Source organism: Talpa europaea (assembly GCF_964194135.1).
Source record: "Talpa europaea genome assembly, chromosome: X".
In the NCBI taxonomy this organism is placed as follows: Eukaryota; Metazoa; Chordata; class Mammalia; order Eulipotyphla; family Talpidae; genus Talpa; species Talpa europaea.
In genome coordinates, this window is record NC_140081.1 from 88,571,842 (window position 1) to 88,588,691 (window position 16,850).

At 43.4% G+C, this 16,850-nt stretch overlaps 1 protein-coding gene across 1 annotated transcript; it reads left to right on the forward strand.

The window, feature by feature from the left end:
• Positions 1-4,151: 4,151 nt before the first annotated feature.
• LOC311187711 (melanoma-associated antigen 9-like) lies at positions 4,152-5,393 on the forward strand (the record flags this gene model as incomplete). Its single annotated transcript, XM_084259036.1, has 1 exon — positions 4,152-5,393. One exon carries the CDS (start codon positions 4,152-4,154, stop codon positions 5,391-5,393), a length of 1,242 nt encoding a protein of 413 aa, XP_084115162.1.
• Between the last annotated feature and the right edge of the window lie 11,457 nt (positions 5,394-16,850).

Here is a 16,850-nt window from a genome sequence, read left to right on the forward strand (position 1 = left end):
ACCTTCAAGATGAGACTCCTGAGGTAGAAGTGAGAGAAATTTTGGCCCATGACAGAGAGGGAATCAAGCCCTACCTGGCCATTAACAGTAGGAGCCCCAAGTAGAGGTGACTAGACTGGGTGTTTCCTGACTTACATTGTGGGAGTCTGAGAGAGATGAGGCTTTTTCTGAGGGAGACAAACATATCATCAATCTCAGGCATATCCCCACATGTGCAGACTGTTTTTTTTAAAAAAAAGATTTGTTTCTTTATGCATACAAGAGCTGGGGTGCAGGCCAGAGATGCGGGAGATTTGAGGATTCACCAAAGACAGAGTGGGGAATGGAACAGGCAGATCTACTGAAATACACTGCTGAGGGGTGCAGCGGGTGAGACGGGAGAGGTCTGCTGCACCATGTGGGTCACCTCCCTGGCCGGGAATCGAACTGGTGCTGCAGTGGCTGCAGATAGCTTCATATTGCTGTGTCTTAACCCCTCACGCCACCAGGGAGGCCCCCCACATGTGCAGACTCTTAAGGGAGAGTGTGTGTGTGGGGGTCTCCTACAACACATAAAGGGTGCCCCCAAAGTCCCTTTGCCCTTCATGTCAGCCCTATGAAATCAGGTAGGGTTCTGGTATGTTTTTTCACTTCATCTCCTGAGTCTGAGGCTGGGGCTTAATGGCAGCATGGGAAGAGGCCAGTCCTCAAGGTCAGGACCCTGAAGGAGGCGTAGCAGCACCTCCTAGTGCAGCTACGTGTGTTACAGGGCAGGGAGAGGAGCACACCTGCCTGCTCTAAATAGATTCTGCCACCCGCCGCATCAACACAAAACATGTGAGACTTTAATGGGAAGGAACTTTCATACAATTAGGAAACAATACAGAAAAGGCAAAGAATAGAGTTTTTAAATCAAGCACCCAAAGTGACCCGTCCCCTCATGGGTAAAAGTCCACCCAAGCAGGATTGGCCCAGAGCAAGGCCCCAAAGCCTGCCACAAGTCTAAAGCATCTTCCAGTGGGGACTCACGGAAAAGCATCAGAAACAACCAGACAAGTCTGGAGGGAAAAGAGCAAAATCAAAATCAAGATAAAAGCTGACACTGTCACCTCCCCACGGGTCTCACCCACATCTGTGTCACCCAGTCCACGACCAAAAGACAAGCGCAGTTTCTTCACGTGTCTCTAGGCTCCATGCGCCTCCACCAGGTCTCCTTCTGGCTCCATCCTGCTTCCTTCCTTCCTCACTCTCCTCGGCAGCTTCTTCTCTCCCTGCTCAGCTCCACCCTCCCTTGGGTGGGGCAGGGAACCTGGACCCTCCCCCTTTCCTGGGGACCAGCCTGTTACACTTGGATTCCTGCCATGCCCTGCCCCTGCTGCATTCCTAGGGAGAACCCAGTCAGCGTTCCCATATAAAGTTTGTGTGCCTTTCATCTTGAAAGTCTGAGGGACCTGAGGATTTCTCTGAGGGGTGCACATAGGTGAGAAAAGAGAAGAGACCAAAGCTTGCTGAGCTTTAAGGTGAGCATGCCGAGGTAGAAATGGGAGACCTCCTTGCATGGAGGGTGGTGCCCAAGCCCTGCCGGTGTCTCTTGTTCCAAGAAATGTGGTTGGATATGTGTTTTAGTGACTTAGAACTTGGGATTCTGAGCAGCTGGACTCAGGTCAGCAGAGAGAGGCGTTCTAGACATTGCTAGGCATAAGATGAGGACCCAGAGGATGGATACCTTCTACCACTGCAGGAAGAGGGTGCTTCCAAGCCTTGTGTTTACTCCCCGCTTTGAGAAGTCCCATGCATGGTTCCAGAAAATGCTGATTTTGCATTTCTGAGATCAAGGAGCTTAAGCTTATTCATTGAGAATTGACTTAGTTAATAGAGGTACAAACCCTGCCTCCCACCTCCTGCCCTGCCCCTTATGTCAGCCTAGGAAAGCCCCAATTTCGGCTCAGAATGTGTGGTATCATGACTTCTGTTTGGGAGGCTGAGATAGTGAGGCGGCACCAGTTGGGTTAGATTTTGGTCAGCAGAGGGAGGTTTGCCAGCGTCGGTGAGGACTCTGAGGAGACCTGAGGGAGCTCCCGCCACAGAATTCCTGTCCTGGTCCAGCTAGAAGGCCCCATGCAGGGTTTCTGCATGTATGTGTCTGACTTTCCTCTGGAGAATCTGAGGGCTTGAGTCTTTCTCTGAGGGATATGGACTTATGTCAGAAGAAACTGAAATTCTGGCTCTGCCAGGCTTCAAGGTGAGGACCCTGAGGTAAAAGTGAGAAAACCCACTTCAGAGATTGGGAGTCAAGCCCTGCCCTGTGTATGACCTCAGTCTGTGCCTCCACCAGAGCTATTGTAATTAGTATTTTGTAACTTTCACATTGGAATCTGAGGGTGTCTACCCTGGGGATGAACTCGGTAGGAAGGTCCAAATATGGTGTTCCCTTATTTTCTGCATGGAGTGGGTGGAGGTATCTCTGGGAGGTGAGGCTTGGTCTAGAAGGTGATTTCAGGTCCCCAGAGGAGCTAGACCCAAGCCATACCTGGAGTAAAGACTACCTCAAGGGAGGGCAGAGGAAACCACCCCTTCCCAGAACAGATGGGTCCAGTCCCTGTTGTCAGTCTTGGGAGAATAGACAGGGGTAGCTGGATGTACTGTCTCTTCACTTTTGTCATGAAGGCCTCAGTCTGAGCACGAAGGCAAGTCGTTGAGGGAGCCACATAAGGTCAGAAAAGGGAAAAATCCGCACCTTTTACCAGAAATCAAGGTAAGGACCCATGGAGAAGGCCACAGTTTCTTTCTACCATAGAAAGAGGAGACCCCACAGAGCTCAAGTGTCTCTTGTTCTTAGCCCTGGGTGGACCGAGGCAGGCGTAGCTCAAGATGGTATGCTTTCACTTCCTCCAAGGGTGAGGGAGGTGTCTCACAGGGTAAGGTTATGGGCTGACGGGATGATACCGTCAGTAAGGGGGTGGCCCAGGCCCTGCCAGGATGAAAGATGGATACCATGAGGGAGGACTGAGCTGGCCCCACGACAGAACAGGTGGGGTCCCTGTCCCTGGAAGGGTCTGGCAGAGGTGGCAAGATGTGGTTCTTCCTTACTTTTGTCCAGGGGTTATTATGGAGATGAGGGCTTTGTTCTCAGGTGGTGACTGTCTGAGAGGGAGCCACAGTTAGTAGATAGAGAAGTCCCAGCGTGTTCTAGGGTTTAAGGTTAGGACCCTGCATGAGGACTGCGGGCACAGCTCCACGCTAGACTGAAGGAAGAGCCAACCCTCCCTTCCCCCTGCTGTCAGCTCTGGGAGGCCTGGGGCATAGTGACCAGATATGGTGCACCCTCACTTCCTTTTTGGTGGGCTCAGGGAGCTCATGGCTTGTTCTGAGGGGGCCAGACTCAGGACAGCAGAGGGAGGATTCCCAGGCCCTGTCAAGAATCAGCATGAGGAATGAGGGTAGCCCTCAGTGAGGAATGAGGGATCTCCACAGACTTTGGCTTGCCCTTGTCACCCTTGGGAGGCCCTGGGAAGGTATGGTGCTCTGTGTTGCCCCTTTGCTTTCTCCTCATTGTTTTCAGGAATGTGCCCTCATTTTTTTCCTGAAAATTTAGCCTTAGGCTAGCAGAGTTGGGGGGTGATGGGGCTCAGACCTTATTAGGAGAAGGATGAGAAATTCAGTGTGCACAGAGGGGAGCAGCTACTGCAGAGCAGTGGGGACGTTATACAGCCTGGCAGGTTCCTATCAGGGGCTCCAGGAACCTTGACGTCAGGACCTTGATGTAAGGCACCTGTCCTAAGGTCAGCAGAGCAGCAGAGGCCCTGACAGGGCTAGCAGTCAAGATGGGGTATACGTCCTCAGTGTCTGCCAAGGATCCACCCACCCCAGAACAGAAGGAACCCCAGAGTTCCTGCCCCTTCCCACCCATCGTCAGTCCTGGAAGCCTGGGGCTTGCTGGCTAGCTGTACTCTCTTTCTCACAACCTCCTACAGGTTCCTGGGGGCAAAGTGTGCAGGAAGACAAGAGCTCTGTGAGACTCCAGATTATTCCATAACCAGGAGACCTGTAAGTTGGCTTTTGTCAGAAATGCCAAGGTTGTGTTTCTCTGCTGAGGCTGCTAATGCTCTCCCTCTCTCCCCCAGGTGTGCTGGTTCCTGTCTCCCACTTGCTGCTGCCACCAGGAAGCCATCATGTCTTTCTTAGCAAAGCGTCCACGTGTCACATTTGATAGTGGCTTTGGGGCCCCAGAGACAGAGGACCCGCAGGACCTGATGGCGGCGCAGGTGCCCACAGATGAGGAGGAGCATGACCTCTCCCCCACTTCCCTGTGCTCTTTCACTGTCTCCTTCCCCTCAGCCTCGTCCTCCCCCATGTCCTCTCCAGTTAGCAGGGAGGAGGGGGAGGAGGAAGAGCAGGAGGAGGAGGAGCATGACCTCTCCCCCACTTCCCTGTGCTCTTTCACTTTCTCCTACCCCTCAGCCTCGTCCTCCCCCATGTCCTCTCCAGTTAGCAGGGAGGAGGGGGAGGAGGAGGTGAATGAGGAGGGGGTGAAGGCGGAGGAGGAGCAGGAAGAGCAGAAGGTCCCTGCTGTTGTGACCTTGGCTCCTCCTCAGAGTCCTCAGAGCTGTGGCCCCTCTCCACCATCTGGCAGCCAAGAAAAGGCGGATGCAAGCTGCTCGCAGATGTCAGCATGCCCTGACCCTGGGCCCAGAGATCCGCTGGAGGAGAAGGTGACAGATTTGGTGCAGTTCCTGATCCTCAAGTATCAATCCAGGGAGCCCATCACAAAGGCAGAAATGCTGAAGGCGGTCATTAAAAGTCATAAGAAACGATTCCCTGTGATCTTCAAGAGAGCTGCTAAGTGGTTGGAGGTGATCGCTGGCATTGATGTGAAGGAAGTGGACCCCACTAGCCACTCCTATGTCCTTCTCAGCTCAGTGGACCTCCCCTGTGATGAGATGCTTGGTGACAAGGAAGGTGTGCCTAAAAGTGGCCTCCTGATTATCATCCTGGGCGTGATTTTCATCGCGGGCAACTGCATCCCTGAGGAAGATATCTGGGATTTCCTGAATGTGTTGGGGGTGTATGCTGGGAGGGAGCACTTCCTCTATGGGGAGCCCAGGAAGCTCCTCACTAGAGATTGGGTGCAGCAGAATTACCTGGAGTACCGCCAGGTGCCCAACAGTGATCCTCCACGTTATGAATTCCTGTGGGGCTCAAGGGCTTATGCCGAAACCAACACAAAGAAAATTCTGGAATTTTTGGCTAAGATCAAAGGGACTGACCCCATTTCTTTCTCATGCTGGTATGAGGAAGCTTTAAGAGATGAGGAAGAGAGAGCTAGGGCCAGAATTAAGCCCACGGATAGTTCTCCCAGCACAGTCACTGAGCAGCAAGGGTCTGCAGCTTCTCCTGCCCCAGGTGAAGAATGAGTCCCACTCTTCACAGTGGGTTTGAGGAGGGCTGTGGAGAGGGTGGGGAGCAGGCTAGGGAGAGCACAGTGTTCCAACGGCTTTACAGTCGTCTTCTGTATCAGTGACCAAAAGTGCCCTTGGTATTTCTTCTTAATAGAAGGTTGATGACATTTGGAATCTAAGTTTACAAATGACATTGGTCACACGTTTATAACTGTTCATGAACTTAAGAACGAGTTTGGATTGTTTGTGAATTTAAGAATAAGAGTTTTGATATTTCACAAGAAAAATTGGGGCACCTTTCATTCTATTGTGTGAACTGGAACAAGATAAGATGACATTGGAAAAGGAATTTCCTTGGAAATGTGAACGAATTAATCTGAAAATAGAGAAGAAAATGTAACAGTGATTTACTTTCAGAATCTCTTAACCACTTTTGTCTGCTGTTCTGTAAAATTAAAAGATATAGATAGATCCAATCTGCTTGGCTTATTGAAGAGAGTCGGAGTAATCGAATAAATGCTGTTAAATGAAAGACCCTCCTCACTGAATTTTTATTTCACAAAACACAAATGGAAAATTCGATTTTTGAAAGCACTGTGTTAGAAATGGGGATAAGTGAGGCACCCCCACCCCCAAACCAAAGAAGGCCGGGGCGGCAGCCGGCCGGCTGGGAAGGCGGCAAGAACAAGAGACAGCAGCAGTGCAGAGGCGGGGCTCCAGGGGGGAGGGGCCTCTCCAGAAGCCGGGTCTCGGCAGTTCGGGCTTTGGGGACCCGAAATTCCTTCTGGGGCAGTGGGTTATAGCGAGCGGGTGGGGCTGGGGTGGGGGCTGACGCTCGGTCAGTGTGTTTTGGAGGACAGAGAAGGCCTGGTACGGAAAAGTGCTCAGTGGCTCCCTCTGGATGGTGGCTAAGCCGGAGAGAAGGCCCACCCGGGGCGGGGAAGCAGGGCGTCCTGACAGCGGAGCGCGGTGCGCGGACTAGGTGTTCTGTCCACCTCTGCAAGGGTGTCCTGAGAATGGGGCGATGGTTCCTTGAGGTGGTACCCAGAAACAACTAGGCTGGCAGCCACTGCCCTGGCCTGTGACTAGCTCTCACCTAGAACCCACTCCATTAAAATACCATTAAAGGTAGGTCACCTTGAGCGTGGTGGCCCCCATTTTAGCAAGGTCTAGGTTTTGGTGGCAGTGAATTGAATGAAAACAGTGTTGTGGGTGGATGAGCAGCTGGGATGGAAGGAAGTTGTTTTAACACTTAAATTCTATCACTCTTGAGTGATACCAGCTGGAGAAGACTAACCCTAACCCAAACTAGGATATCCTCGAAGAGGAAAGTTTACTGAATTTTCTTTGTGACTCTACATTTTCTACATTTTTTTTGCCTGGTTTGATACTCTATTTTCTCTAGATCTGAACATTATCTGAGATGTCCTGGATGAAATCAAAATTCCAGGAGAGGGCAGTAGCATCTGGGGACAAAATGATACTGGAAATAACTGCCATTCATTAAAGAGCCATAAATGCCTAACGCTGGGCCGGTTACTTTTCTTACTTTACATACGTTCCAGCAGTCCTGCGAGATGGGGCTTATCAAGCCCACTTCACATCCGATGAATCTGAGGCTCGTAGCCCTGGGTCATTCCCCAGGATTGCACAGTCAGGGTCAGGGCTGCTGAGATGATGTTCAGCACCCTGGCGAATGCATCTGGGCCAGGTTTCTCCCGCTCCTCCCCGCCTGGGGCAGGTCTTCTGTCTGACTCCGTTTCTCCTCTCAGTACTGCATAATGTCTCAGGCGACCAAAAAAAAAAAAAAAAAAAAAAAAAAGCACCACATGATAAAGTACGAAAAGGCCTAAAGAAGGAAGGGAAACGTGAATATAACATAATCTGGGGTTTGTCTGAACTCTATGCTCCTGCTCCAAGCCCTGGAAATCTTAATAGCTGACTCTGCCCAGGTGCTAACATTTGCGTTCAGTCGTAGCAATTTCGAGAATGACAGCACCCTCCCCTGAGGCTCCCTGCTGTGCCCTCCTGTCCAGCTCTGAACCTGAACTGCTGACCAGCTCTACACCGTCTCCTCCGCTGCAGACTGCGCCCTGCTCCTGGTGAAACAGCCCAGAACCTCGTGCTCTCCCTCGTACCTACAACATTCCTATGTCCTGCCCAAATCCCTGGTCGTCCCATCCATCACTCAGGAGCCCTGATAGCAACAACTCCTTTGGTGTCAAGGTGCAGAAATTCCATATCTGTGCCATGTTTTATGTTTCTTCTTCTTGAAAATATGGAATATTCATACTGCCTGTTTGCGTGTCCTTGCCGACTAATTTCAACAATTGTATCATTTTTACCACAGTTGTGATCAACTGCTTTTTCAGCTGCGTCTTTATTTTCCTGCTTCTTTGCATGCCTGGCAATTTTTTTTAAGATTTATTTTTATTTCTACAAGAACTGGGGTATAGGTCACCAGGGAGAGTGGGGAACAGAACAGGCAGACGGACTGAAGACACTGCTGAGGGAAGCAGCAGGCGAGACAGGAGGGGTCTGCCACGCCATGTGGGTTGCTCCCTGGTTGGCCGGGAATCGAACCTGTGCTGCAGAGGCTGCGGACAGCTTCACAGCACTGTGCTCAACCCGCTGCACCACTGAGGAGGCCCCTGGAAATTTTGATTGGGCACTATACAATGTGAGTTTTACCTTAGTGAGTGCTGGGTATTTTTGTATTTCTAGAACTAATTTTCCTTTAGTTTTGTTCTTGGAAATTACTTGGACATTATAGTTAAGTTGCTGGGAAATAACACGTGCCTTCGGGTTGTATTCACTTCCCATGAGTCCTGTAACAGTGTGCCATGAACTGGGTGGCTTAAAACCAGACAACTTCTTGTCTTATAGTTCTGAAGGCCAGAGGCCTGACATCAAGGGGTCAGCCAGGTAGATTCCTTCTGAGGACTCGGAGCGCACATCTGCTCCAGGCCTCTCTCCTAGCTTCTGGTGATGGCTGGTTGTCCTTTGCATTTCTTGCCTCATAACTGCATCTTTTTCTTCTTGCCTGTCTTTCACAGTGTTTTATCCTCTCCTTAGAAAGACACCAGTCATATTGGCTAATGCGCACCCCCGTTCAGCACAAACTTGTATTGACTCATTAGTTCCATGTGCAAAGACTCTGTTTCCAAATGAGACCACATTCGCTGGCATTGGGGGTTAGTGTTGGAACATATCTGTTGGGGCGACAGAATTCAACCCAAAACACAGGTCTTATTTTTAAACTTTGTTGGGAAAAATGAGAGCAGTCAGTATTTAGTTTAGGGCTAATTTTGCCTCTTTCCTCAGGAAACATGCTCTACGTATCCTAATCAATGCTCCAAGAATTATTAGTTTTTCTACTCTGATGGGAATAACAACTCTCCCAGCCCCGTGAGAGCTCTGGAGTTTTCTCTCTCTGCAGCAATCTCTTCTCTGGTATTCTGTCCTACAAATTCTGGCCTCCCTGGACACTCAGCTGCCTCTCATCAACTTAAGGTGACTGGCCAGCCCCACTCCGGCCACTGTGACGTGCAGTCTCTCTCCAGGCAGAAAGCTGCAGCGGTTGTCCGGTTCATCTCATTTGTTTCTATCTCTGAGATCATTATCCTTTGTTGCCTGATGCCCAATAAATTGAAAATCATTGTTTCATCTATTTTATCATTAAAAAAAATTGTTTGAGATAGGAATATAAATTTCGCCCCTGTAATTCAATTCGGGCAGAAGCAGAAGTCCTCTAATACAAATTTAAAGTTTAAAACATCTGGCATGACAAATATTCTAACAATTCAAACTCATTTAAATGAAAACCAGGGTTGAAAGACAGTCTGATGAAAATGTGTTTCATGTAGACCTATTTACATGATGATTGGGAGACATACAGCAAATCGCAGCAATGCTTTCCTTATGGAGAATTAGAGGTGATACCTTTATTTTCCGATGGATGGTTTCAGTATTTTCCAACCCTTTTGAAACATATAAAATTCCATAATAATTATAAAATAGAAATGTTTTAAAGTTTGATTTAGACCATCAAAAATCGGCACATTCTCTACCTGATTTGTTAGCAATATTGATCTTAACCCTGCTGGATTCTATTCAGCCTCGGGCATACTTGCCACTTGTGAGGCTAGAAAGCAAAATACTCTGCAATCCAATTAGTCGGCAATTTGTACTTATCCAAGTTCCTTCACACTTTCAACTGCAGTGATAACACATGTGTCTTGATTTTGAAGTCTTTGCTCCAGAAAACGTGCTAATTTATATTTTAATAAGGAAAAATATATTTATGTATAAACCTTATTTTCCAGGACATGACTGGATCCGATTCTTATTTACTTTTTTGCATATTGTTTGATTTTATTTATATGAAATTTCTAGAAAAAGCAAAATTAGAGATGTTAGAGGTTTCCTAGAATTGGGGCTGGGTGTAGAGACTGGCTACAAAAGGACACAAAGGAATTTTTCAGGTGATGGAAGTGCAATAAAAGGTTTCCATGATGTCTGCACAATTATAAAAATTTACTGAAAGCAAGCTGTATGTGCAAGATGTGAATTTTATGGAATGAAAATTACACCTCAACAATGTCACTTTAAAACTCATCAAATCGCACACTCAAAATTAGTGAATTTTGATCTGTTATATCAATTGAGCTGACTTTAAAAGAAAACAAAATTCTTTTAAATTATACACGTAGAATGGTACCTAATTACACATAAATTATAGCTCAACAAACTACCTTCTTACAAAGACCACGGTGTATTCCCAAAACAAGTCACATACTGATATCCCACACACAAGACCTATTTACCCAACAAGTGTTAAACTCAATGCCCGTGCTAAGTTTTCATTGTTGCAAGTGAGACACCGCCCCCGTCAGGTGCTCATGGGAGACTCGGCCTGCCATGGCGGTGAGCTGCCCCGAGAAGCCGCCCCGGGGCAAAACACGCTGCTCCTCAGAGAGGTGAGCTCAATAGAGGCTCTGAATCTCAGGGTGGTAAGTTCACGTGACATCTGCCCCTCAGGAAAGGGGCCGGATGAAAGCTGTGTGATTTCAGAGGCCTAGGCTGCTCCCTGCTCGTCTGGAGGTGAGTTCACGCCAGACGCGGGCCCGCGCTGTGGTGAGGTCACTGGAGACACTGCCCCTCAAAAAGTGAGTTTGGATCCAATATTTATATGAGGGATTAAATATTGGGAGGAGGAAACAAAATCATACTTTGAGTGTTGCTTATCGGTACCTTGAAAACGCTTTTAGCAAATTATATTATTTAAAAATGTATTCTTCTGTAATAACTGCCATGAACTCCAAGTCATGCCTGAAAATGAATTTTTATTTCAATACTCCTTGATTTCATAAGATTTACGTAAGAAGAATCACCATTCTTTTCAGACTGTTATACATAACATAGTTATGTAAGTTGATACATGATTACCTTTCAGAATGTAAATTTGCTTACAAGAAACTGTGATTCATGCTTTTTTATTATTTTTCTACTGTAGAGGTCAGTTCCTTGGTTGTTAGCTATCATATATACTTATTTTCTGCATTTACCATTCCTCCACTTCAATAATTTTATTCACACACTGTCCTAACAAAGTTATTATGTTTTCTCTCACATCGATGAATTATTTTTGCATCTCAGAAATTTTCTCACCACTGTGTTATTTGTTTTTTGTTCTTTTCATTTCCTTCTGTGAGCATTTCTCTTTTTTATATTTTGGTCCATGGCCCTCTTTGTGAAGATCATCAATCCCTTAGTTTTACTAAATCATTTTGATTCAAAGGTGTTTTTGTAGATAGTGTTTGTAAAAGATATGTACTTTCTTGTTTCCTTTTTAAAATATGGATTCATATTTTCTGAAAGCTGTGGAATAATAGAATAAACAATATGTAACTTGTTGAGACTCACTTTTCCCATTCATCAACATACCAGTGAGAGTCATTCAGGCATTATCGTGTGTATCAGTAGTTCATCCCTTTTTTATTGCTGAGTAGTATTCTATTGTATGGAAATACCATGGTGTGTTCGTTTACCTATGGAAAGACATCTGGGTTGTTTCTAGGTGCTGGGAAACAGAAATAGAACTGCTATAAATATTCATGTATAGCTTTTCCCGTGAGCATAAATTTTTATTTCTCCCAGGATTGCTGAGTTATATGGTAAATGAGGTTTTACAAGAAATTGCCAAATAATTTTCCTAAATGACTGTATGATTCTACATTCCTGCAGGAATATATGAGTTTAAGTTGTTCTTCACACTTGATAGCAGTATAACATTTAGTAATGTACACACATATTAAAAATATTAGTTATCCTCAAATGTGTAGTATGGTTTCAATTTGCATTTCTCTAATGGCTAATGATGTAGAACAATTTTTCATTTGCTTATTTGCCATCTCATGTCCACATTGGTGAAGTGTCAGTTGATGTCTTTTGCCCATTTTTCAAACAGATTTATTTATTTATGCATGCAAGAACTGGGGTACAGGCCAGAGGTGCGGGAGGGTGAGAGGATTCACCAGAGACAGAGTCCGGAGCAGAGCAGACAGATGTACACTGCTGAGGGGAGCAGCAGGCAAATCAGGAGAGGTCTGCTGCACCACGTGGGCTGCTCCCTGGCTGGCTGGGGATTGAATTCATGCTTCAGAGGCTGCAAATAGCTTCACAGTACTGCGCTCAACCCCTTGTGCCACCAGGGAGGCCCTCTTTTGCCCATTTTAAAAAAATGGATTGTTTTCTAATTTGTGAGTTTTGAGACCTCTTTATTCTTGATATAAGTCCTTTGTTGGATATGTGATGCATATCTTCTTTCAAAATGCAGCGTAATGTTATTTTCCTAACAAGTGGCTTCTTCATAGCAATTTTTTAAATTTGAAAGAAACCAAAACGTACTGTTTAAATTTTCTAAGTCATGCTTTTGATGTCATTCCTAAGACTTTGCTTAATTTCAGGTAATGAAGACTTTCTTCTGCTTTCTCTTAAAGTTTTTGTAATTTTTCATTTGACATTCGGATCTATGATCCATTTTCAGTTAATATTTGCATAAAGTGTGAGGACCTTTTTTGGTAGACAGATGTCCAACTGTTTCAATACCACTTATTGGAAAGGCTAAAATTTCTCCAATTATATTTAGACATTTGTGAAACCTTCAAGGACCTTTTTTTGCAATGGCATAGATACGGATGTTTTTTTCTGTTCTGTTAATTTATATGCCTATCTCTTAAGCACACTATCTTGATTAGCATAAATTATAAAATTGGGTAGTGTGATTCCAACTTTATTCTGCTCTTTCAAAATTATTTTATCCTAGTCCCTTTCCCCTTCCTTAAGCGTTTTGAATGATCTTGTCAATGTCTACCAAAAAAAAAAAAAAATTCCAGTTTGAAACTTGGTTGGCACTGCACTGGATCTATGGAACAATTTTTTGAGAATTGACATCTTTACTGAGTTTTCTACTCTATGGACAAAGTATGTCTTTACATTTATTTAGTTCTTGTTTGATTTCTTTTATCGCTATTTTGTGGTTTTCAGTATACATATTTTGTACGTGTTAGATTTATACATAAGTTTTCATGTTTTGGAACTATTGATAATGCATTTAAAATACTTTTGGTTTCCAAATTTTTATTGTTGTTATATGGAAATACAGATAACTTTTTTTATGTTGACTTTGTGTTCTATGACCTTGCTAATTCTCCTTATTAGTGAAAGTTTTTTTTTCTTTTTTTGGGGAGGGGATAATTTTCTTGGAATTTTTACATAGTCATATCTTCTGAGAATAGGGACAGTGTTACAAATATTTAATCTGTAATCCCAGTCAGCATTCCTTTTCTTTCTGCTCCTCTCCCACCCCCTCTCATTTCCTCTTTTTCTTAACACTACAAGTAGGAGTTTCATAGCAATGTTGATTAGGAGTGGTGAGAATGGATATTCTTGCCTTGTTTTTGAGTTTAGGGGGAAGGCATTCAGTTCCACATTAAGGTGTAGGTTTTACAAAGACGCTTTTGTCAGGTTGAGTAAGTTCCTTTGTATTTCTTATTTTATGAGATATTTTTTCTGCTTTAGGATAATCATAACATCATTTACTCTGTTATGTGGTCAGTTATACTGATTAATTAACAAATATTGAGCCAATCTTGTATTTCCCAGATAAATCCCATTTGATCATGATGACTGGATGGATTCAGTGGTAGATCTACCTACTATCTAAAGATGAATTAATATTGTAACATGGTGGTCCCCAGGGTTTTCACATTTATTTAAATAGAGAAGAGGGAACACTTCACGGCTGATTTTACAAGTCCTGTTTTATATTGATACCGGTCAGACAATAAATCATAAAAATAAAACTACAGAACAACAGCCTGCATAAATGTAGATAGAAAAATTAGGAAGCAGAAATAAATAGAAGGCACCCCGATTAGACAAAAGAGTTAAAACTTTTTATTCACTAGACATCATCTCATGTATTGAAAATTGGTGAGTTCTCTAAAAAGTTGGTGGAACTGATAAACAAGTTGAATAAGTTTGTAGGATACATGTTAACATACAAATACTAGTTGTTCTTCTATAAACTATTATTGAACAGTTTAAAACTGAAATCAGGGAAACAATTCAATTCATAACAGCATGAAAAGGAATAAAATACTTAGGGATAAATTAAAAAAAAAGAAGACTTGTGCATTAATCTGTTCAAATCAGGGCTGCACCCTTATGACTTCATTTACTCTCAGTTACTTCCCTATAGTCCCTGTCTCCACATACCATCACATTGGGATTAGGGCTTCAACATATGAATTGGTGGGGGGAGGCACACAATAGTTTATTGAGGGATTTTATCAAGATCACATGCTGGATTTTCTCAAACAATTTTCCTGCCTTTGCCAAGGTTATATGTTTTATATTTTATTTTATGAATATATTACATTGAATTTCAGATATTAAATAACATTGCAATCCTAGTATAAATATCACTTGACCATGGAGTATAAGACTTTCATATACTACTGAATTTGGTTTTGCTGGAAGTTTGTGTCTTTTGACTCCTTTAGCTAATTTCAGTCATCCTTCACAATCCCCTCACTGTGATTTTTTGGAGAATTTTGTGCCTTGGCACTTTTAAGGAAAATAAATTGACCATCAATGTAAGAGTTTATTTCTGGATCCACAGTTCTATTCCATTGACCTACAGGACTGTCCTTACGCCAATTCCACATTGTCTTGATTACTGCAGCATTTTTGTAAATTTTGAAATCTGTATGAGACCTCCAACTTTTTCTTTTTCAAGTTCACTTGGCTGTTTTGGGTCCCTTGCATTTTACATATGAATTTTAGGATCCATTTGTCAATTTCTGCAAAAATTCCATCAGGGATATTGATAGGGATTGTAATAAATCTGTAACAACTAAACATAAGAAGACAATCCAACTGAAAATGAGGAAAGGATTTAACATGCCATTTCTCCAAAGAAAATATACAAATGACCAATAAGCAAATGAAAAGATGCCCAACATCATTAGCTCTCAGTGATGCAAATCAAAATTACAAATTCATAAGCACTCGGATAACTGTGATGCAGATGACAAGAATGTAGAGAAATTGGAACTCTCATATATTTCTTTTTTAAAGAAGATTTATTTATTTATGCATACAAGAACTGGGGTACATACAGACCAGAGGTGTGGGCGGTGAGAGGATTCACCAGAGAGACAGAGTGGGAAGCAGAACGGGCAGATCTACTGAAATACACTGCTAAGGGGAGCAGTGGGCAGGTGAGATGGGAGAGGTCTGCTGTGCCATGTGGGCTGCTCCTTGGCTGGTTGGGGATTGAACTCCTACTCCTGCTGCAGAGGCTGTGGACAACTTCACGGGCTGCATCGTAACCCCTTGCGCCACCAGGGAGGGCCTCTCATATATTTCTTTTGGGAAGGTAAAATGGTATAGTTACTTTGTAAAACATTTTGTTCCTCAGAAAGTTAGACATAATATTGCCATATGATCCAATAATTTCACTCTTAAGTGTATACATAGAAAAATAAGACTAGATGTCTACATAGAGATTTGTACAGGAATGTTAATAGCAATATTATTTATAATAGGCAAATGTGGAAACCATCCAAATGTGCATCAACTGATGAATGGATAGACAAAATATGGCTTATCCATTCAATAGAAAATGATTTGGCAATAAAGTGGAATGAAGTACTGTTATAAGCTATCGCATGGATGTTAAAATATGGTGAAAAAGAAGTCAGACACAAAGGACAAGACATTGTATGACTCTATTCCTATGAAATATTGAGAATAGACAAATATATAGATATGGAAAGTAGATTACTGGCTTCTAGTGTTGAGGTGATGGATGTGGAATGAGAAGTGACTACCAAATTGTCTGATTTTTATATAGGGGTGATGATAATATTGTAAACTTAGTTTATTGTTATGGTTACATAACTGAATATACTACATACAATAGAGTTACACTTTAAAAGAATAAAGTGGTATGTGAATTAAGTTTCAATATAGCTGTAAAAATAGAAATTTTACATTATATACATAAATATACATAAGCATCTTCAATATGATTCTGTTAAAAGCAAACATTTTATTTTAATATCCTTCTAAACTTTTATTTTGCTTCTTAATAATACCACTTTAGATAATTGAAAACAATTATGTCCCCCCAGCACTTTGTCTTCTGGTCCCAGAGAAAGTAGTGGAATTAGCCACAGGTGGTGTGTTCTGAATGGCATAGGGCTCAACCAGCCTGTAATCCTCATCTGGGCGTCTCACCTTTGGCTCCCTGCATTTTCCTTGGGTTTTCTTGGCCTCCCTCTCTTCCTTGTGTCTGCTGGTTGCTTACTCACTATGGATGCATTATTACATCACTCTGCTTAAAATTTCAAAAAAGCACAACAGAATGCCATAAATAAACTCAAGGAGAACTGACAAGATTGGCAAAAATATTTGCACCATAGATCACCGATGAAGGGCTGACAATGCTAATATGTCAAAACCCAATACAAAAAAAATGGGAAAAATAAATGAGCAGACATTTCACACACCAAAAAACATAGAATTGACCCTTAGCAATGTGAAAAGATGCTAATGTAAACTAAAATTACCCTATGAAGTTGAAACCTAACCGGAACTGACAAAGATTGTAGCATTAGCAGACAAGGACATTAAAATAATTGTTATAACTATATTCTGTATGTTAACCAAGCAAAATAGAGATACAGAAGCTATAAAAAAAAAAGACCAGAAAACCAGTTCTAGCCAAGATGGAACAAACTCATTCATCATATACCCTTCACCTTACAATGCAAATACACACTAAACAACCATGGAGTGACTCCGAAGGGTAGAAAGGAAAAGGCAAGATGCTTCAGGACCTTGCCACTTGATTTAATGACATTGCTGTGATTTGTCTTAGTTTTTCCTAATTGCTTCTCT